We start from the raw sequence: 21,870 nt of genomic DNA on the forward strand, positions 1-21,870 counted from the left end.
CTTGGGGATGAGAAAAGGTGTGTGTCTGTGTGGCATTGCGGAGCATTGGTCTGAAAAGATCTTCAAACATGCTACCGCCTTGTCCAAGCCGTCGCCGCGAGTAGTCAGAAACACTGACGCAGGGAAGCAAAGAAAAAATCACCCTGCCACCCGTCCACATGATCAACATAGGGACTGGAACTACTCAAGCGTTTGTGGGGTTCTCGGGGTTCTCACAGTATCAAGAGTCCCTTCCCTATATGCTTCCCTCGATGCTCCATCTACATTGCTAAATAACGTCGACGAGTTGGTTCTCGCCCATAATGGCAACAAGTATGGATCGCAACTGCGCCTTGACGGACGACACCTTTGGTCCCTACGCCGGCGCTGAGTGCCGTGGCGGGTTCGACTTCACTCTCCTCTTTTCGGAGATCTTTCTCTCCATTATACCTTTGTCTTTGTTGATAGCTATTGCTCCCTTCAGGATCTACCAACTGTGGTGGAAGGAGACCAAGGTATCTAGGTCAACTCTATTATACACTAAGCTGGTATGTACTTCATCCCGAGCTTGACACTGAAGTGTCTAACAATTACACCACAGATAGCATGGGCCGTCTTCACTGGCTTCGAACTCGCCCTTCTCGTCGTTTGGTCGAACCGAACAGTCCGCAACAGTCGCGCTGAAATCCCTTCCGCTGCCATTAGCTTTGTCGGCGCATTGTTGCTGGGATGTCTTTCCTACGTGGAACATATGCGTACAATCCGCCCATCATTCCTCCTCACAGTATATCTCCTCTTCACAAGCATATTCGATATCGAACGTTCTCGCAGCTACGGACTCTCGCCAGAGCTCGAGCATGTTGCCACCGTCTTCGGACCACGTCTGGGGCTGAAGGTGTTCCTCGCTATAGTGGAAGCAAGAGACAAGCGCCGACACCTTCTGCCGGACTTCGCCAACAATCCCCCGGAGGCTACCAGTGGCATGTACAAGCGAGCGACTTTTTGGTGGCTGAACTCGCTGTTCAAAAAAGGATTCTCAACTACGTTGAGCATCGAAGACCTCTTTCAATTGGACAAACACCTACGAGCCGACTACTTGCATCATTTGCTTGGATCATCATGGGCAAGAGGTAGGTCATGATCACGTCTGAACATTTTTCGCACACCCGCTAATGCCAGAGCTCATAGTCAAAAACATTGGTACCCACTCTCTCTTCGGAATGACACTGAGAAACCTGAAATGGTCTATATTGGCAGTCGTGCCACCCAGACTTTTCCTGATCGCCTTCAACTTTTGCCAACCCTTTTTGATCGAAAGGGCAGTCCTCTTCTCACAAGAAGAAGACACAGCGCAAACTTCAAACATCGGCTACGGACTGATCGGCGCATACATCATTGTCTTCATCGGTATCGCAGTCAGTATATAACCGGGATAACATGTCGTGGACAGCTGCGCTAACCAACCCTGCAGGTTTCTACCGGCCAGTACATGCATCTAACGTTCCGATTTATCACCCAAATGCGAGGCGGTCTCATCTCGATGCTATACAACAAAGCGACAGAAGTCACATTGACGGACGTGGACGCTGCGTCTTCTATCACGCTCATGAGCGCTGATGTTGAGCGCATTGTTACCGGCATGGAGACTGGTCACGAGATATGGTCAAATACCCTAGAGATTACCCTTGCGATGTATCTTCTAGAACGACAGCTCGGCGCAGCATGCGCTATTCCTATTGGCGTTGCCGTCCTATCATTGCTCGGCTCGATAGCAGCCACCAGCTTGGTAATGCAACGTCAAGCACTTTGGCTTGAAGGTATAGAACGGCGTATCGCAGCGACTAACGCTATGCTCAACTCGATGAAGGGCGTCAAGATGGGCGGTCTCACTGAAGTGTTACGAGATGATCTTCAGAAGCTCCGAGTCGATGAGCTCAATATCTCCAAGAAGTTCAGGAAGCTCCTCATCTGGACTATGGGTTTCTGTAAGTCCTGTATCATGCACAAACTCCCCTCATTCACTGACTTTCGATAGCCTACATCTCGCCAATCGTCTCGCCCATCTTGGCGTTTGCTGTCTTCTCAGTCATCGCACAAAACAGCGACGGCCAAAGCACACTGGACACCGCCACCGTCTTCACTTCCCTCTCGCTGTTCACACTCCTCACTGAGCCTCTAGGGTCTCTCATCATGGCACTTTCCTCGCTCATGGGAGGTGTGGGGTCGTTCAAGAGAATCCAGGATTTCTTGACACTAGCTCCGAGAGATGAGCAGCGCAGATTCCCTTCCATCTATGGTGGCAGCACAACGTCGTTGTTCGCAGGTGAGTCGATCAAGGGATCCGAAACTTCTCAAAAGAGCCGCGGCTCTGTTGAAGTGAAGGAGTTCAGCGCGCTCGGCTCTCAGGCTATCGTAATTGAGAACGGCTACTTCGGATGGGACCCGGTCAAGCAGCCCTCTGGTACCTTGCAGGACATCGACATGATCGTCCCACGCGGGAAGATTACCATGGTCGTGGGACCGGTAGGGTGTGGAAAGTCAACCCTGCTCAAAGCTGTGTTAGGAGAGCTGCCCGTCATGGGTGGCTCCCTGCAGGTGTCTTCCCTGCGGATCGCCTTGTGCGACCAAACCCCATGGCATGTGAACGGCACAGTGCAGGAGAGCATTATCGGTGCAGCCGTATTCGATCATCGGTGGTACTCATCGGTTGTTCGGAGCTGCGCGTTAGATGAAGACCTCCGGCAATTACCCCAGGGTGATCAAACCGAGATCGGCAGCAAGGGTATCGCATTGAGCGGAGGCCAGAGCCAACGAATTGTAAGACACACCAACACTCACCCCTCTTTTCTTGATTGGACATTACTAACCACTGTACAATTCCAGGCGCTTGCCAGAGCAGTCTACGCCCAGAAAGACATCATCATCCTCGATGACTGCCTTAGCGGTCTCGATGGCCAGACTGAGAACCGCATCTGGCACAGCCTCTTCGGCTATGAGGGGCTATTGAAGCGATGCAGAACTACTGTTCTTGTTGCATCCTCATCAGCCAAACGTCTACCCTACTGTGATCATATCGTCTCTCTCGACAGCAACGGTAGCATCTCGGAACAAGGCCCCTTCGAGAAGCTAAGCAAGTCAGGAGGCTATGTATCAGGCTTTGATCTCGGACGCGCCGACTGGGACTACCGCCCAGAGAAGCACCTCTACGAAGAGCCACCACGATACACTGAGCGTCAAGTCAGCGACACCCAGCTCACAGAGGACGACGTCCAAGCGGAAGCGAACCGCCGCACTGGAGACACAGCCATCTACCTCTACTACATCAGCACTGTGGGCTGGATCCCGACGATCATCTTCATCATCTCCATTGTCATCTTCATCTTCGGTATCTCATTCCCAACAGTTTGGGTGAAGATGTGGGCGGAGTACAACGAGAACAACCCCAACGAGCGACTCGGCTACTGGCTGGGTATCTACGCTATGCTTGGTGGGCTTGCTCTCTTCTTCCTCATGGTCAGTTGCTGGCAGCTCATCATCACGATGGTGCCTCGTTCCGGTGTCACATTCCACAAGAAGCTGCTGGATACAGTGCTCGCATCGCCCATGTCCTTCTTCTCCACCACCGATACCGGAGTGACGCTCAATCGGTTCAGCCAAGATCTCATGTTAATCGACATGGAGCTGCCAGTCGCTGCACTGAACACCTTCGCCACTTTCGTTCTGGTCATCGGACAAATGGTTCTCATCGCTGTCGCGGCTCCCTACGCAGCCATCTCATTCCCTGTCGTCATTGTCGCAGTCTTCTTCGTACAGAAGTTCTACTTGCGCACGTCGCGTCAACTCCGTTTCCTCGATCTAGAAGCTAAGTCGCCGCTCTACACTCAGTTCAACGAGATACTGGAAGGCTTGGCGACTATTCGTGCCTTTGGGTGGCAGAGTTTCGTCGAAGAGAAAGCCAAGGCGCTGCTTGACCGCAGCCAGCGTCCCTTCTACCTTCTCTTCGCGGCACAACGATGGCTGACGCTTGTCTTGGACCTCGTTGTTGCAGCTGTTGCCACCATTCTCATCGTCCTCGTCGTCACACTAAAGGGAAAGCTCAGCGCAGGATATGTCGGTGTTGCACTACTGAACGTCGTACTCTTCTCTCAAAGCATCAAGCTGCTCATCTCCTTCTGGACTCAGCTAGAAACACACATCGGAAGTGTGGCTAGGATCAAGAACTTCACCACCGATGCCATCGCGGAAGACCATGAGAGCGAAGATCACATTCCCGCTTCCAACTGGCCAAGCGCGGGCAAGATCGAGTTCAGAAGCATTGAAGCATACCACCGAACCGGTGAGCCTGTCATCTCAAATTTCTCACTCTCCATCAACCCTGGTGAGAAGGTCGCCATCGTTGGTCGCACCGGTAGTGGAAAGTCGTCGCTAGTGCTCTCACTCTTCCGCATGGTCGAGCTCTCATCTGGCAGCATTACCATCGACTCCGTTCCTCTTACCCGCATTCCTCGTCAAACCATCCGCAGTCGCCTCATCGGCCTACCTCAGGACGCGTATCTACTGCCCGGCTCGATCCGCCTTAACGCCGATCCTTTGAGAGAGTCGAATGACAAGGCCATCATGGCCGCGCTGAAAGACGTCCAGCTCTGGGACATCATTGTGTCTAAGGGCGATGTCGACAAGTACGCGCATCCGCTAGATGTCGAGGTTGAAGACCTCCACTTCTCGCACGGACAGCGCCAGCTCTTCTGCTTAGCGCGCGCCATGCTCAAGAAGGACAAGTCCACCGTGGTCGTCATGGACGAGGCCACCAGCAAGTAAGTCATCGTACATCCCATCCCGCCCTCTCAATACTAACAACGACGCTTAGTCTCGATGCTGCAAGCGACGCCCATGTCCAACGCCTTCTTCGCTCCCGCTTCCCACACCACACCCTCATTACCGTCGCGCACAAGCTCGACACCATCCTCGACTTCGACAAGGTCGTCGTCATGAACAAGGGCCAGCTCGTCGAGTACGGCTGCCCGCACAAGCTGTTGGACCGCCAAGGAAGCTGGTTCAAGAGCTTATACGAAGACACCGCACGGGGAGGAGACGTAGACAATGCCGACGACGATGCGATAAACATCGCGTCGCGATAGACAAACAAACTGGACAATACATAATGATAATGGGGTGACGAGTCTTTTCTTTGCACACATATCTGCGGGTATACAAAACATTTCCTCCTGTCATCACATCGGAGCCAAAAGGCGTTGGGGCATAGCAGACTGTGTTTATTTGTTTCCACCTCTATATTTATGAAGAAGCCAAGAGGTCTTCATGGTATCACACTTCCATAATATATACTATCATACTCCAAATCCTCCACATAAATCAAGACGCACGTGAAAGCTCCACCACAACCTCCTGGCCTTGGTTCCTGAAGCCTTGTATCAACCAATTTTTGATACCGGCGATGACATTCTCGGGGTTGCCATCGACAGTGTAGGCGGCCACCATGTCGCTCTTGATGTACACCAGACGGAGGTGCTTCAGCGACTTGTTGTCGAAGATGGATTTCATCCCGTACTTTCGAACAATGTCCGCAACCGACCTCGTCACCCTTCTCTTAGCCCTCTCAGGATCCACCCGTTCTAACTCTTGAAGCTGTCGCTCACCAAACATCGAATCTGTAACCATCGACGTATGCAAGGTGAGATCCATCTCTTGTAGCTCAGGTAGACTTGAAGCGAGAGCGAGATATGGGTTCGAACTCCGATTATCGGTAATCCCGGAGAACCAGTGAAAGCCGTTCATGTCGACTTTGAGGATGTTCTTGTCGATGTCGGGAAGGACTTGCAGCATATCGCCGATGAAGTAGGTGTCGGTGGTAGAGGCGACCGTGAAAGTCAGAAGGCGGATGTAGGGAAGGACGGTGTTGTTCCATTCTTCTTCTTTTTCGGCGTTGAAAGTGATGCCTTTAAGGAACTGGGGGCGACCGGGATTGGCTTCTGGTGTACTGGACTCGGCGGCGATGTCGACGGTGAAAGGGCCTAAAGAGATGGCACAGTTAGAGTTGGTGGATACAATGAGGAGAGTGAACTTCATTACCATTGCAAAGGATGTGCCAGACGGCGATGTTGGCGTCATCGGGTACACGGACATGAGCCAATCCGTGGACTTGAAGGTTGCCAGTGGTGTTGGGGTTGTTGGAGCTAGACATGATTATTGTGTGTATAGCTTCTGGGTGGTGGTTCCGATATAGGAAGGAAGATGATGATATAGCGAGGTATGTCAGGCGGTGGAGCCTTGAGGTGTAGGTAAGGAGTCCAAGTCTAGTGGTGGTAAAGGATCCTTATATATGGCCCTAGTCCGAGACACGAGCTCACCTGCCATGATGTCCTTGTGACAAAAGCGTTTGCTCAAGGTAAAGGAGAAGGCCAAGTCAAAGGCGAGGAGGAGACTGATGACGCGATCGATATATAACCAACGGGCCCATATCCAGTATAGTTGAGAGTGTGAGAGCGATGGTCCACTGGCAAACGCACACTTGAGCCCTCTTTGTACCCGACTTAATCAGCAATTGCGTTCAGTGTGCTCATGAGGATCTATCAGTATATCAAAGAAGACGTCAGGGGCCACTTGCATGTGAAAGAATTCTCTCATTGCCGTTTGTATCCTCATTCACGTCAAGTCAGGGGACTACATCAGGTCCAGTTTGACATAGAATCGGTGCGGCAGCGCTCCGCAGAAAATGATGCATGCGACTGACTATAGCAAACGCTCTAAGAAAGCCGGTTATTCACAAACGTCCGAGTCTCGGTCAAAGCTCTGTCTGATATTACGACAAATCTTGCATTGAGGAGACTGTGGTTTAGAGACGTAGCAAAGTGAAGGATGTGTGCGAAAAATGATCTGAGTCAAATGCGTTCTTCAAGTGTCAATGTCGGTCCCTCCATACGACCAACTAATAATTACCGAAACTATTTCAGCAATAAACTTTGGACCTAACAGAATCTTGATGTATGGTGTTGTTCGCGGAGTAATCAAGACGGGCGGCGGGGTATTATCTGACCGGCTAAACTTCGCTGCTGACATAACCCCGGCCGTGTCCGTGACGCGACACAACACTCGGCGTTGGAAAGATCGTCGGGATGCCCAGAGTAATCGCGGACTCGTTTCACAGCCCCGGGGCCGTCTCATATTCCAGAGCGCGCCCTACGAACCCATGAACACTCTCACGATGATATCCAGCTAACGATAGGTATCACTGACTTTTGCAGCTTGCTCCTTGCGTCCTTTCTCTTTGTTACCGTCGCGCCATTGGCATGCGCGTCAGCCACATACCCGCCCCCCTTCGTTCCTCCCGCCGTACGTTGACGAGCTATCGCAATGGCATTACACTTGGATCTACCACGAGAATCCCTCGAAGAAGACGAGGCCCTCTTAACCCCGACAGAACCGGACTTTCTTCCACCGCACAAATCGACCAAGAAGCCATGGGTACTCCTCGTAGTGCTCATCTTCATCATCGTCGCAGTCGTCGATGTGGGTGCCTACCTTGCCGAGCCACCTCTGACACGTCTATTTGAGGAGAATCTATGTCTCAAGTACTACCGCGAACAAGACCCTTCGGTGATCGATGGCGACGGAAGCATACCAGAGCAGCTGTGCAAGGTGGATGTGGTGCAGCAGAGACTCGCCACCATTTTTGGCTGGCAGGACATGTTCAGCGCGATACCGGGCATTCTTTTGGCTGTACCATATGGCACTTGGGCAGACAAAGTAGGGCGGAAGTGGATCGTCACAGCAAGCTTGGTCGGGTTGGACCTTGCCTTCGTCTGGGTGATGATAATAAGTAAGACGGCATTGCACGAATCTTGTACATATGCTAACGTATGGGTAGCCTACTTCAATTCTCTCCCTTTACAGCTGACGTGGTTCTCGAGCGCCTTCACGATCATCGGCGGCGGTCCAATCGTAGCCATGGCTATCGGTGTAACGATGATCTCCGACATCGTACCTCCAGAAAAGCGAACGACGGTCTTCCTATACCTGACGGCCTGTGTCCTTGTTGCAGAAATGCTGGCACCGATAATGGCAGCGAGGCTGATGGAGAGCGGGAACTGGCTGCCTCTGCTATTGTCACTAGCGATACAGCTTATGGGGGTTGTTGTGGCTTTGTTCGTCCCCGAGACGCTGCACCTGCGCGATCTGCCTGAACCCAAGGACAGCGGAGACCAGGTCTTCGAGCTACAGCCCACGCCTACAACCAGCCACTTTTCGCTGCGAGCACAACTCCGCAACTTCCAGGATGCAGTGCACTTCCTGAGGAGCGATTGGACCTTGAGCCTGGTCGTCCTTACGTTCTTGGCCAATAGACTGGGCAGACAGTGCATCTCGCTCTTGGTCCGTTATGCTTCAAAGCGTTACAACTGGGAGATCAAGAAGGCCGCCTACTTGCTCTCATTCCGCGCAGCCACCAACTTGGTGGCTGTCACTATCTTGATCCCACTAGCAAACTTCTTCCTCTTGAAGAAGCTGCGATTCCCTGCACACTGGGCCGATCTCTGGATCGCACGCGGATCCATAGCTTTTACTACCATTGCCTTCTTCGTCATGGGTATTGCCGCGCATCCTTCACTTCTGATCATTGGGCTTCTCATTTACAACATGGGAACTGGCTACACCGCTGCAATGCGATCTGTTTCCATTCATGTTGTGGGCGGTCAGTCGAGTCCTGATATTGGCAAGCTCATGAGCACCATTGCGATTGCAGAAAGTATTGGCGCCATGATCGCGGGCCCACTGCTGAGCGAGCTGTTCCAGGTGGGTATTGGTCTTGGCGGCGCCTGGCTTGGTTTACCTTTCTTGACCTCCGTTGTGGTATTCGCGTTCATGACTGTTGTGACGAATTATATTGACGTGGGGGATAAAGAGCCGTCTTATGTGCCGGTGGATGACGCGGACGAGGAAGAGATACGCACGAGTGCGCTGGACCGCGAGGAACTCGCCAGGCATAGAGACTTGCCATGATCATAATATACAGGCAGACAATTTGACTTCTCATGCCCGATGGCGAAGGCTTTCTTTCGAATTTGGGGCACATGCCATGTTATCAAAATGGTAATATTTTCCCGGGAAGGCGCGTTCCAGAGACAGCGGTATCTCCTGCCATGCGAGGCCTCAAGTCGCCGCTTCTTCCTCAGCATAAGCAGTAACGCACAAGACTGCAACTGCCGCAACAACATTTGGCTGTTGTGTCTTTCTTCCCACATGTCCGAATGCATCACCCCTCATACCATTCCGTTGGTCGTGCTTCATTACCGCTGTTTCTGCTACATGCCGTCAACACGTCTTTAGCACTGCTTTGCTAAGTTGGCCGCACCCTCTTACCGCACTACTCCAGCAACCACAGTTTTATCCTGCCACTCCGATGCTTGCTCGTGCGAATAGCGATGCAGGCACCCGACTCCGCCGGTCCAAGTCTGCCTCGACCGTCCACAAACGTCCCACTTCCATCGCCGAGCCGCTGGATCTAGATGCGATCAAACAGCAGGCCCTAGCTGCAGCCACTGCTGCCTTTGCTCGTGCGCAAGCTCAAGATGCGGCAGACCGTAACGCAAAGCGCAGTGTCGAGCTGGCGAGATCGAAGAGCAACGCCAGCCGCAAGTCTCTCACCTCGCAGGGCAGCCACTTCCCACCTCGCGACTCGAGCTTCCGGTCTTTGCAGCGTCCGACTGCCGAGCAGACGAGAAGTGCACAACGCCTGTCACAAGCTTCAGCAGACTCTACGGAACAGAACACGGAGCAATTCCCGCCGTTTTATCCTACTCCCAGCGTTCATGGGTCGCTTTCCATACCGCGGTATCTATCGACGCAGCCTTCGATCACGTTCAGCGAAAATGCTAGACCGAGTTCCCAACCAAAGTCATTCCGACAGAGTGCTTCGTCCTCGATTACCTCGCAGCAGATACGGAAGGCGCGTTCCATGTACTACGCAAGTAGTGTTCAGACCGGCTCGCCGATTGCTCGGCCGCCGTCCAAATATCTTACAGCGCCACCAGTAGCAAGCATTAGCCCGGTATCAGAACCCTCGCCCATACCTTTACCATCTCGAACAATTCGGCCGTCACCACTAGCAGGCCCGCGTATGCCGGTCACAGTTGGACCTGACACTACGCTTGACAAAGTACGAGATGAGTATCTACAAGACTTCCAGCAGAAGGCGGTGAAGCACAAACCGTCGATGTTTCTAGCGCCCTTCAAGAAACGTCAAGACAAAGGGAAGGACAAGGGCAAGCGTGTCGCGTCAGAAGCGCAGTCTTTCTCTACGGATTATCAGCAAACACCCGACGAGTCGACGGTGGATCTTGCCTTGAGCGACTTCGTGCCACCACAGGAAATCAAGGAAAAGAGATCGTTCTCCGGGTCTCTCAAAAGCAAGATTAAGAAGGTCTTCCGGCGCACGTCGGGCAAGTCCACCAATCTCCCTGTCCAGCAGATCGATGCCAGTCGCGACTACTTCCATACTGCGCACTACAGTCCACCCACCGTGAAAGACGGACTGAGTATTCCTCCGCCTAATGAAGAAACATTGAAACGCATTCGTGCTCGGACACCGTCACTTGAAGGCGCTTACCCCGCATTTCTACGATCTGGATCCAGAAGCAACAGCACTGGAAGTGCACGGAGTAATCGGAGTCTTCATAGCGAAGCTAATGCTGCGAACGTATCAGCTTCCCGAGTTACAAGTTGGGGAACTACTACCACCAGCGACACGCTGACACAACGCGCCATGAAGCGCATGACTGTTATCCACGAATCTAAAGACAGTATTGGGAGCGAGGCAGACCGTGCGGCATCTACAAGTGCTTCGAGAAGGAAGTCTCTGCCTCTCCCACCTCTCGCCGCTTTCCGCGACCCCATGCCCATGGAGATCCTCACCGAAGAGTCACTTACGCCTGTCGATCCCAAACGCGTCTTTTCTGCATTGATGAAAGAGATAGGATCGTCAAGATCACAAAAGTCTTCAAGCCCGGCCAAACGAACACCAGGCGCAGAAAGCGATGTTTTTGAGTCCAGTACTACCAAGCTGTTCTCTCATACACGAGAGTTGCATTCCAGTGGAAGTCGAAACCTTCGTAGCAGTATCGATCTAGAACAGCGACCTCCATCACGACGACCGGCCACATCCCAAAGCACTCAGAGCAAGACCAGCACGATCAGATCTTTTGGACGGGCGATCAGATCCACCATCCGCACAGTCACACCCATCGGACAACATTCATCTCCTGATCCAGGCCCTACCAGTCGTGTCGATGGCACGAAAGGAGTACATCGAAGAGAGGAAACGATGCCTTCGTCGGGCAGCACGCCTGAGTCTGATGATACACAGACCGATAGTGATGGAGCTGAGCGCAATTGCGCCGTCCAGATGTTTACTCCAACGACATCGCAAATTGAGAAGCGTGTAGAGAGAGCTAAAGACCGTTGGAAGACTCCTCTGGATGGGGCAGAGCACGTCCAGTTCCCGCGTGAAACTGGCAGAACTTACGATGTCGCATCGTTTGTTCAACGGACTGATGACTCCACAAAACCAGCTGTTCAAGATGACAAAGAAGTTGCACCGGGCGCTCGTGGCATGGCTGGTCAATTCCCACGAAGACTGCCTGTTTCGCCCAGAGTATCCGTGTCACCAGCTTCTCATACTGCCATGACGCCAATGTCTCCCAGCATCTATTCACGAAACACAGATGGCGTCAGCATCCTTCCTAATGACAGTGTCATGTCTTTCGGAGGGCCTGGTGAGGTTGAGCAGTCTCAGGACGGCGGCTCGGCAGTCGTTTCAACTAGTCAGTCAATAAGAAGCTACGTTGTAGGCACGCCTTCTCCTCATCGGCGCGAACCTACTCGAACTAGTCGTGACTGGAGAGCTTGGCTGTCGCATGAGATCTCTGGTATGGAGCTCACCAGTCAAGAAGATCTGAGGATTCATGATCGGTATACCACTCCATCAAAGAAAGTCAGACCAGATTCGAGCCGTACATCACATACAGAACATGAAGACACGACGGTCGTTCTTAGGGGATCACTCGATGTTTCCACGCCGCGACCGCATGCCGAAGATACAAATGAGAATGCTGATACAACTGTTATCCGCGCAGAAGATCTCAAGCGTCGCGATGACGGTGGCGCACGTGCTGCGAAGCCAGACGCGGAGAAGTCTTCGTCGCACATCAGCACTCGCGATGGCAATCATACCCCACTTCGACAGATTGTTGATACTGAAAAGCTCATCAAACACTCTCAGCCCGAATCGAGGTCTCTTTCGAACAGGCAGCATCTACTGTCAACACCCGAAGGCCACGCATCTACATCGCGCCCGGCTTTTGAAACGCCAGAATTGCCTTCAAGAAATGACCGGTTCCCTTTCCTTGATGCTGGTGGGCGCGCCAGTAGCAACGTCCTTGGATCGGCCACCGAGACAATTGCGCCGGGCAAATCCCAATCCTCGCCCAAGTCCACACCTGATCCCAAAGCTACCACCAATACATCTGCCCCGGCCACGAACGAAACTACACAGCGCGTGCCAATCACCACCCTAAAGAGGAGCCCCGCGCGTAAGGAGAATGTCACTCCTCCGTCCCTCCGCAGTCACAAAAGCTCCGCCATCTCCCCACTAGGTCTATCAACGCGACCAAACTCCCAGCAACTACTGTGTACGCCCCGCCGTAACTCACCCAGCACCAACGTTCGCACCCTTGAAACACCATCGGCAAAGAAGAATGCCAGCTCAGCAGAGATAGTAACGCCCCTCCGTCCCCGTATCCGCGCAACATTACGGCCCATGTCCCCCGAGAAACTCGCTCGTAGACCACGAAGCGCCTTCGACCTCCGCGGCACCAACAATACAGGTCGTCCCGCCGTCATAGACATGGACAACTACTCTCCACTTCCTAGCTCAGAGCTCCGTCGTCCAGCACTAACACTGAAAACTTCGACCAGCTCGTTGGCTATGAGTAAGGAACCGTATCCCGAGACCAGAGTTTCTGTTGGGAGGGGTATTGAAAGTGTGCTTGGCGGTGAAAGCCCTGGGAACGGAGGCAGGGATGGCAATGTAACACCAGGTCAGCGAATGGCCGACAAGTTTCTAAGGCAGAGAAAGAGTGAGAACGCATTGTCGCCGGGTGGAAGTGCGGGAAAGCAGAGTCTGAGGGGTGGGTTGGTGTTGGTTAGGGAGGATACGCCTGCGTTCTTGTGACCATACTGTTATCTAGAGATATGTGTATCGCGACAGAGATATGGCGATGGGACTCTTTGGATACACGTAAGGGCGGATATGCATGACATGGGGGTGGGTAATTGGATGGGCTTGGATGAGATATGGGGGCTTTTGGGCGGTGTTGTTGTTCGATTGGCTACTTGGTATGGTATATGCCCGGTATCTTGTAGTTTTGCTGGTATTAATGCATTTACATCTTTACATGTTCACGTCTCTATATGCACATTTCGAAAATTACATATACATAATAACAGGGTATTCTACTACAAAGGAAAAACGCTGATGTTGAATCCATCTCTTATCTCTCATTCCATCCCATCACAACAACTCCCCCTCCTCATCCAACCCCCCTTCATCCTCTTCCTCCTCGAAATCCATATCCGCCGCCGCCTCATCAGCCTTCCTCTGCACCTCCTTCAACCCACTCATCTCCTCAACCCAACCCCGCTCATTCAGCGCCCTGGCAACAAACTCCCACGGATCCTTGTTATACGCATCGAGCACCCTATCGCTACAGGCTGAGCAGCAGTCGTAGGGTTTGCCTTCGACTTGCAGGTTCGAGAAGGTGGATAAGTAGCCTCTTATTGTATGGGGGATTGTACCGAGGGGGTGTTGGAAGGGTGGTGGTAGAGCCGGGTGTGAAGGTGCGGGTGCGGGAGGTGTGTTGTTTTTGGGTTGGACGGAGGGGGGTGCTGCGCGGGCTTGGGAGGGGTGTTGCAGGATGGACATGAGGAGTTCGACGAGGAGGGAGGAGGCGAGGGGGGCGACGCCGGGGCGGGTTACGGTGCATTGTTGGTCGAGGGTTGCGTTGCTTAGGGACTGTTTTATTGGGGTTAGCCGTGTGTAGTCAGTAGAGTGTGATGAGAGGACTTACGTCTGCGGGTGCGACGACGTCGTTGCAGAAGTAACATCCTAATTCTACTTCTCCTCTTCCTTCTTGCGTTGTCTTCAGACCGTGACGCATGACCACGTAGGTATCGAAGCCTAGTGCGGCGTTGAGGACGATCTTCCCGTAGGCCTTTCCCATGACGGTTGGTAGCCATCTACTCTCTCGTGTGTCCATGAGCAGGAAGATGGCGTCGTGTTCGCGGATGAGCTGCTGTAGCTTCTCAAACTCGGCCTTTGTCTTTGCGCTATCGGTCATTGGGTGACCCAACATCGGTACCTCCATGACGTGCCCTTGAGCGTCGACACCGGGGTATATCTCTTGCAGAGCCTCTGCCGCTCTTTCGGCCTTCTTTGCACCACCTTGTAAACAGTCGTTGAAGTTGAAGAGAGGCTGTCGTACGGGATTCGAGAAACTAACTGTGGCGTTGTCGATGAATGTGATCTTCCTGACACCCCAGCCCATCAGCGTTCTTGAGACGTAGGTGCCTAATGTTCCCGCTCCGAGCAACAGACACTTGCAGTTCTTGATGACGTCCAGGTCGATGGTAGGAGCGATCCGCCACTTGATCAGCTTGAGGTTGAGGTCCACAGCCTGATCTGCTAGTTTGCGCTCGTCCATGTATTCAGAGAGGTCGACGTTGCGCGAGGTCAGCTTGCCTGATTCTGTCCGTTCCCAGCCAGTTACTTTGGGTAGCTTGGGTGTCTGTGGGCGAGTGTCTGGTGTTTCGGAGGTGGGCGCTGCCTCGGGTATTGGGTCTGACCGTAGCTGTAGGATCAACGAGTTGGAGTGGTCACGTCGTGTGTGGGTGTCGCGATAGCACATGATTTGAGCGTCGTTTAGGTGCCACCGATTTCGCATCAGCACGAGCAGGTTGCGAAGGGGCCAGCCGGGGTTGGTTTCGTATGTGGAGGGGTCGGCGAAACATATGAAGCGATCTTTGCTATCCACCTTGTCGAAGAAACCCTTCTCGTAGGCCTCCAGTCTGCCTATAGACCATGTGTATCCAAATTCTTCCAAGGGTGAGACGGGCGTTTTTGGCCTCTCCTCTGGATCTCCGCCACCTTGTATGCGCTTGGCTAAGAAGAAGCCTCTTTGGCGGACGTCCGAGCTGTATCGCCACGTCTGCACCGCGTCTACCAAATATGTAGTCTCCCTAGAATGTAGCCTTGTTGCCTCCCCAATCTGCTTCCACGGTGGATCTGACTGTATGGCGGGGAAGCCAAAGTGGTATGTGAACTTGTACTTCTTGAGGTTGGCGAAGATGATGGCTGTGAAGGAGGAGAGGAGGGAGGGGCATTCGTATATCGAGCCGTCGTGGATGGCGTCCCATATCTATGCCGCGTCAGTTTCGATCGCAGGGAGAGATGAACGACGTACTGTTTGGGCGCATCGCTCGAGTATGGCGGCGCGATCGAGACTTTTGTAGTCTTCTATGGTGTTGCAGTTCTTGATGATGCCTTCGGCCCGGCAGAATGTGGGAGGGGTATCGTCCGATGTCAGCGCATTCGGGTGTATCTGTACTCGCATAGATCGCGACGAGTGCTCTCCAGGGCGGACTTCATACAGCCCGAGCACCTTGCGCGCGGAATCGTCGAGTTTGTCATGGTTGATTTTAATGTGTGCGAGAGCGGCATAGAACTGGACGTCGACATCACTCAGCCAGGGCGCAAACTTGAGGGTGGACATGGTGGGCTGTAACAGTAGGTGGTGGGGTTGCGATGAGACGGAGTGAGGATGCGTGGCGAGGCGGAGATGTAGTATGCAGGGGATGTGTTCTAGCAGGCGATGATGATGGCAGTCATACGCAGAAGCAATACACGTGCAGCTATCAAGGGCGGCTGCATGTGACAGTGAATGTCCCAGTGATGCTGAGGCAGCCGCACGCTTCACCCCGCGCGCCGTCATGGGTCCAGCCCTGGAGTCTTGGGCGAGGCCCCGCCACGCTAGACGCGTTCCTGCAGCCGACCACGCGCCTAGCCGCTGTTAGCAACCCGAGATTCGATCCACGAGTCTGCCCTTGCTGTTCCCAGGTTACAGCATATTCGGACGACATCTATCGCTATGCTTATTGGATTGTGCGGAGGCAAGCACCGTCCGAGATTACACGAGACGAGGCTGACAGAGCACAGGAATATGCGCGGGCAAGTCGTCGATAGCTTCGTACCTCGTCGAGGAGCACCACTTCACCCGCCTACGCATGGCCCGAACTGCTGAGACGCCTCCAGAGGAGAAGTCAGCTTCCAACACACGTGTTCCTTCGCCGGTCAAGTCGTCCGTAGACGCACAGCATACCTTCCCGAACATCGATTCGCTACTCGACTTCGTCACGCTGAGATGGAGAGAACGATTCGTTACAACGGACATATGGGACGAAACGGTCGTTGATGCCCTCCTCAGGCGTCCTTTCTTCCTCCTCGTCAGCGTCGACGCGCCTGTCAGTGTGCGATGGCAGCGGTTCAAGGCCCGATGTGCTGCCACGGACCACACACCGCCTACGCTCGAGGAGTTCGTTCTACGCAATGACAAGCACTTATTTGCTCCCAGAACAGGCCTAAGCGCCCTCTGTCAGAGAGCACAGCTGAAGCTACTCAACTCGTCGTCCGACATGGCTTCCCTGCGCAGTGCTATACTTTTCCTGGATCTCATGGACGAGGCCCGTGTACGGCCAAGCTGGGATCAATACTTTATGCAGTTGGCAGACCTGGCAGCGCGCAGGAGCAACTGCATGAAGCGACGAGTCGGTTGCTGCATAGTACGGGAGAAGCGTGTGATTAGCACCGGGTACAACGGTACCCCACGTGGCATGACCAACTGCAACGAGGGCGGATGTACGTTCACACTCGGGAATCCCCACGACATAGACTAACAACATACAGGCCCCCGCTGCAACAACGCCGCACAGGGAGGTGTTGGTCTCTCCACCTGCCTCTGTCTGCACGCCGAAGAAAACGCCCTCCTCGAAGCCGGCCGCGACCGCATCGGCGAAAACGCCATCCTATACTGCAACACCTGTCCCTGCTTGACCTGCAGCGTCAAGATAACACAAGTCGGTATCAGTGAGGTGGTCTATAACCAAGGCTACCTCGTGGACGACCAGACCGCCAAGATCTTTACTGAAAGCGGCGTCAAGCTGCGCCAGTTCTCGCCTCCTGCAGACGGACTGGTAGATCTGAGCATCGGCGTGGGCGCAGACAAGCAGGAAGAGGAGAAGGCAGAAGATGCTAGGGAGCTACTCGATGATATGAACTTCCTGCGACCTGTGGACAATTAGGACCAACTATCAGGATAGACAAGCCAGATAGAAACCAGGCTATCCGACCCGCATGTAGTCAGATGGGGACGACCGCTGGTGGCGCCTGGTGGCGCATGGCGCCTTGTTCATGGCGAGCGCCTCACGAGGTGCGACCGCATGCCAAAGGCCACTACATGTCTTGGGCAACGAAATGATGTCAAGTCCAACACCTGCAGACCTTCGGTTGGTCATCAATTGCGATGCGCATCGTTCCAACTTCGACATGCTAGAGTTGGCGTTCGGGTACCGACGATGAAGGGATAGCTACAAGAAGGGCTGGCCATAGCACAGCCTTGCCGGGCAACACCGCCACGACCGCACACGCGACTGTCAGCAATGGTTCGGTTCGCCCGCGTGGCCCTTCTCACATTAACAACCTCAAAAACGCGCAATACTTAGACTTCGCATTCGGCCCATGACGTTTGATCTTGAGTTCCGTAACTCGTGTTGCTGACTTCTCATTTCCCCGCCTCAACAGTACCCTGAAGTTTAACAAGCTTCGGCCCGCTTGGTCGGGTTGAACTTGGGCCTGATGACGCGCCCACGCGGCGCGGTACCAACACCGTCACTATCACGGTCACCGCCATGCGATAGCTACTTGAATCTTTCGTAATTCGCTTTACGAAGACGTACGGAAAAAATACCGCTTGTCGTCGTCCACGTACCTGCGGTAACCGTGCTATCGTCCATCGCTCCACAAGCTTGACCAAGCCTCGACAAGCATCCGCTTCCGAGGCTTACACTCTGAGCTGGTCTGGGCACAATGAATGCACTAAACAGAGCCGCGGCGAATCAACGCCAAACATCATGCAAAAGTCTCGGTCTAATCTTCGTATAGTCCTGCTTCAGGAAGGTGCCTAAGGCTGTGCTTCTGTTTGCACTGCGTCATCTCGCATACCTCGTTGGTGCTCGCCCTTCGGCTACGAATCTCAACGCGATAGCAGGCCCTGCACGACCCGGAAAGTGGCGTTTGCGAGGTTTATTACCGAGCCTTGCTGGTGCCTCCGCCAACCTCCTGCTCTTCCGGGGTAAGCGCAAGGGTCTGTATACCGCAATGCCGTCACGTAGTAAACGTTCAAATACTCGCCTTGGGCCCGGTTCTTCCGTGCCAGCTCACAGCCGCTTTCATCAGTCAACTCCAAGATGAAGCTCCTTTCAGTGGTTGGTTCTTTGCTGTGTGCTTCTACAGCTCTTGCTGGGAACTCGCCACACAAGCGTGGTGTGTTTGAGAAGGTTAGGCCTGCTGTCGAGAGGCGCATGCCGGGAGAGGCTTTCAAGCATCCCGAGATCCAGAGGCGTGCCGAGAGCTTCTTCTTGACCAACAAGACTGAGTGTTAGTATTCATTGCCATACTGTGATACACCGGACTAACAAGCCAATAGCCTTCGCCGTCAACGGTACTGGTATCCCAGAGGTTCCTTTCGACATCGGCGAGAGCTACGCTGGTCTGCTGCCCATCTCGGATGATCCGGAGGAGACGCGAAAGCTCTTCTTCTGGTTCTTCCCTTCCACCCAGGCTCAGACCCCTGAGGAAGTTGTCATCTGGCTCAACGGTGGCCCAGGATGCTCTTCGCTCAGCGGTTTCCTCACGGAGAACGGCCCGTTCACCTGGGAATCTGGCACTCTCGCCCCGGTCCAGAACCCCTACTCATGGACCAACCTCACCAACATGCTCTGGGTTGAGCAGCCCGTGGGTGTTGGATACTCGCAAGGTACTCCCAACATCACCGACGAGGTTGAGCTTGGCAATCAGTTCCGTGGTTTCTACAAGAGCTTCGTTGATCTCTTCGGACTCTACAACTGGAAGACCTACATCACCGGAGAGTCCTACGCTGGTTACTACGTCCCCTACATTGCCGACAGCTTCATCACTGCCGACGATGACAAGTACTTCAACCTTGCCGGTATCTCCATCAACGACCCCATCATTGGTGACGAGACCATCCAGCAGCAGGTTGTCCTTCTCCCATTCGTCAACTTCTGGCAGAACCTGCTCTTCCTGAACGACACGTTCATGGAGCAGATCACCCAGCACCACAAGGAGTGCGGTTACACCGACTACATGGACAAGTACTTCACCTTCCCCCCACCACAGGGCGCTTTCCCCGTTCTCCCCGACCCATACAGCTCGGAGAACTACACCTGCGACCAGTTCGACAACTTCTACTCCGCCATCCTCGAGGTGAACCCCTGCTTCAACATCTACCACATCACCGAGACATGCCCGCACCCGTACTCCCAGCTCGGCATAGTCAACACTGGCGACTACTCTCCCCCAGGTGCCGAGATCTACTTCAACCGCACCGACGTCAAGATGGCACTCCACGCCAACGTCAGCACCGAGTGGCTCCAGTGCACCAACACCAACGTCTTCGGCAACGGCGATGACGAAGGTTCCGACCAATCTCCCGGCCCCGCCAACAACGGCGTCCTCCAGCGCGTCATCGAGTACACCAACAACACCATCATTGGCTCCGGCGACCTCGACATGCTCCTCAGCACGAACGGAACCCTCTTCGCCATCCAGAACATGACCTGGAACGGCGCCCAGGGTCTCTCCGAGTACCCCACCACCCCTCTGTACGCTCCTTACCACCCAGAGTACAACGGCGGTGCGCTTGCGGGTGCTGGTTACCAAGGCTACTGGACCGCCGAGCGCGGCATGATGTTCTACACTGCCCGTCTTGCTGGCCACGAGCTGCCTGGCTACACTCCTGGTGTTGCATACCGCATGTTGGAGATTCTCCTCGGACACATCAAGGACTTCAGCAGCACTGAGAACTTTGTCACGCAGACTGGTAACTTCACTGGTACCGGAACAATTTACAGGAGGGGTCTCGGTATGGGCAGCATGCAGTTTTAGACGTGCGTGAGAAGAATAGGATGATTTGAGGGACATGTGAATGGAAATTTAAATGATATCACCATACTTTATTTGCATACCAATTTCATTTGTGTGATGAGTGCGATGTTTTCCAAAGGATAGATGGCCGCTCAGTGGACCGTTGTTGGAGTGCTGCACTTGACATTGTGCTGTGATTTGGGTTCCGCAGATGACTCGAGTCGGATCCAATCGCCGCCGCGGCCCAAAGACCCCCACCACACAAATTTTCACCGTCCCAACAACGTCATCATCTAGGAGCGAGTTGAATGGGTTGCCTGTGGGGGATAAGCACACGCCAATGTCACTGCACAGCAAATGTCGAAGGATATATACGCATAGATTTTGAGGTTTGCCATCAACCACCTACTCAGCTATCAAGTTGATCAATCTTCAGTAGTATAGTGGTCAGTATTTCCGCTTGTCATCTTGCAAAAGACAACTCGCGGGAGACCGGGGTTCAATTCCCCGCTGGAGAGCTTCCTTTTTGCTGTTCCTACCTCCCCGTAACTACCTACCCACGGTCCTGGTGGATGGCGTGGCATGGATACGTGATTAGTGATCAGATACATGCTTTTCGCACGTCGCAGAAGCTAGGCATCGTGGATAGTGGATAGTGGATAGTGGATAGTGTTGGAGTAGTCTTGTGCATGCAAGTGTATGCGGTATGTCAAATGTTGTTTTTTGTCTTGGTGGCTCGGTTGGGTCTGCGGCCTCGAAAATAGACCGCGGAAGCTAGGGGAAGTAGATGCAGAGGGCTTGTAGTCTAAGGGTGCATAAGAAGTGTATTATGTACATGGAATGTTGTATGTTGCTTTTGCTGAGAAGGGTGTTCGGGGGTTTTGGTCCGTGGTTTGGGGATGGCAGCGAGGCGAGGCGGAACATGCTGGACACTAGGGATACGCTATTTAGATGGTGCTTTTGGGGACTAAATACGTGCGCTTCTTGGGTTATACGTGTGCTTCTTCAATCTGGATTTGTGCGGATGCTTCGTGAGGTTTATTGGGGCGGGCTAGGTACCTAGGTATGCGGCAGCGCGATGTTGCGGGAGCCCCGGAGGTGTCCCGCCTGGCCGTCTGCACCGCGAGTCCCCAACCATCACCTACGCGACAGCTTGACCACTGCGCATGTCGCGAAGCAGTCATGATTGCATCACTGAAGGCGCATCGATCTATAGTTCCAGTGGATGACAGACTTGACTCGACATCGCTGTATCAAAATAGTTATCGTCGACCTTGGAAAGACGCGGCACTGCTGCGCTGTCTGCAATGGACGGCAACCTTTCCCGGCTGTCAAACGCAGGCACTCGTGGACGTATCGAGATAACCAAGCTCCTAATCTACAACATGTCCGGGAAGCTATTGGAATAGTATACTAACGAGCTGATACGATTTCGTTGCAGCTAATGCGAAAGTTCACTTTTACCCAGGTAATTCTCGCGAAACGCCTTTCAGCATGCCGACTCAAGGCATGCTCCTTCTCCCCATCATCGCCCTGATCCAACGCCTCCACCTCCCGCCTTGCACACCCAACATGACCCCCAGTGTCGCAAGTACGCACGGCAC

At 53.6% G+C, this 21,870-nt stretch overlaps 7 protein-coding genes and 1 non-coding gene across 8 annotated transcripts; 6 read left to right on the plus strand and 2 right to left on the minus strand.

The window, feature by feature from the left end:
• Positions 1–314: 314 nt before the first annotated feature.
• Positions 315–5,117, plus strand: J4E83_004983 (uncharacterized protein; the record flags this gene model as incomplete). Its single annotated transcript, XM_049331907.1, has 7 exons — positions 315–527; positions 581–1,109; positions 1,168–1,394; positions 1,451–1,964; positions 2,015–2,796; positions 2,863–4,793; positions 4,847–5,117. The coding sequence occupies 7 exons, from the start codon at positions 315–317 to the stop codon at positions 5,115–5,117; spliced, it is 4,467 nt and encodes a 1,488-aa protein (XP_049189002.1).
• A 235-nt stretch (positions 5,118–5,352) lies between these two features.
• J4E83_004984 (uncharacterized protein) lies at positions 5,353–6,181 on the minus strand (the record flags this gene model as incomplete). Its single annotated transcript, XM_049331908.1, has 2 exons — positions 5,353–6,011; positions 6,070–6,181. The coding sequence occupies 2 exons, from the start codon at positions 6,179–6,181 to the stop codon at positions 5,353–5,355; spliced, it is 771 nt and encodes a 256-aa protein (XP_049189003.1).
• A 1,169-nt stretch (positions 6,182–7,350) lies between these two features.
• J4E83_004985 (uncharacterized protein) lies at positions 7,351–8,994 on the plus strand (the record flags this gene model as incomplete). The annotated part of the gene is made up of 2 exons (XM_049331909.1): positions 7,351–7,816; positions 7,865–8,994. 2 exons carry the CDS (start codon positions 7,351–7,353, stop codon positions 8,992–8,994), a joined length of 1,596 nt encoding a protein of 531 aa, XP_049189004.1.
• Positions 8,995–9,394: 400 nt separating this feature from the next.
• On the plus strand, positions 9,395–13,222 carry J4E83_004986 (uncharacterized protein; the record flags this gene model as incomplete). The annotated part of the gene is made up of 1 exon (XM_049331910.1): positions 9,395–13,222. The coding sequence occupies one exon, from the start codon at positions 9,395–9,397 to the stop codon at positions 13,220–13,222; it is 3,828 nt and encodes a 1,275-aa protein (XP_049189005.1).
• A 339-nt stretch (positions 13,223–13,561) lies between these two features.
• J4E83_004987 (uncharacterized protein) lies at positions 13,562–15,818 on the minus strand (the record flags this gene model as incomplete). Its single annotated transcript, XM_049331911.1, has 3 exons — positions 13,562–14,062; positions 14,118–15,464; positions 15,510–15,818. The coding sequence occupies 3 exons, from the start codon at positions 15,816–15,818 to the stop codon at positions 13,562–13,564; spliced, it is 2,157 nt and encodes a 718-aa protein (XP_049189006.1).
• A 511-nt stretch (positions 15,819–16,329) lies between these two features.
• Positions 16,330–17,403, plus strand: J4E83_004988 (uncharacterized protein; the record flags this gene model as incomplete). Its single annotated transcript, XM_049331912.1, has 2 exons — positions 16,330–16,960; positions 17,009–17,403. 2 exons carry the CDS (start codon positions 16,330–16,332, stop codon positions 17,401–17,403), a joined length of 1,026 nt encoding a protein of 341 aa, XP_049189007.1.
• Positions 17,404–18,567: 1,164 nt separating this feature from the next.
• On the plus strand, positions 18,568–20,287 carry J4E83_004989 (uncharacterized protein; the record flags this gene model as incomplete). Its single annotated transcript, XM_049331913.1, has 2 exons — positions 18,568–18,757; positions 18,807–20,287. The coding sequence occupies 2 exons, from the start codon at positions 18,568–18,570 to the stop codon at positions 20,285–20,287; spliced, it is 1,671 nt and encodes a 556-aa protein (XP_049189008.1).
• Positions 20,288–20,695: 408 nt separating this feature from the next.
• On the plus strand, positions 20,696–20,784 carry J4E83_004990. The gene has a single exon. It is a non-coding gene; the product is annotated as a tRNA-Asp (tRNA).
• The last annotated feature ends 1,086 nt before the right edge of the window (positions 20,785–21,870 follow it).

The sequence above is a fragment of the Alternaria metachromatica genome, assembly GCF_023757995.1.
Source record: "Alternaria metachromatica strain BMP 0045 chromosome Unknown scaffold_9, whole genome shotgun sequence".
NCBI lineage: Eukaryota > Fungi > Ascomycota > Dothideomycetes > Pleosporales > Pleosporaceae > Alternaria > Alternaria metachromatica.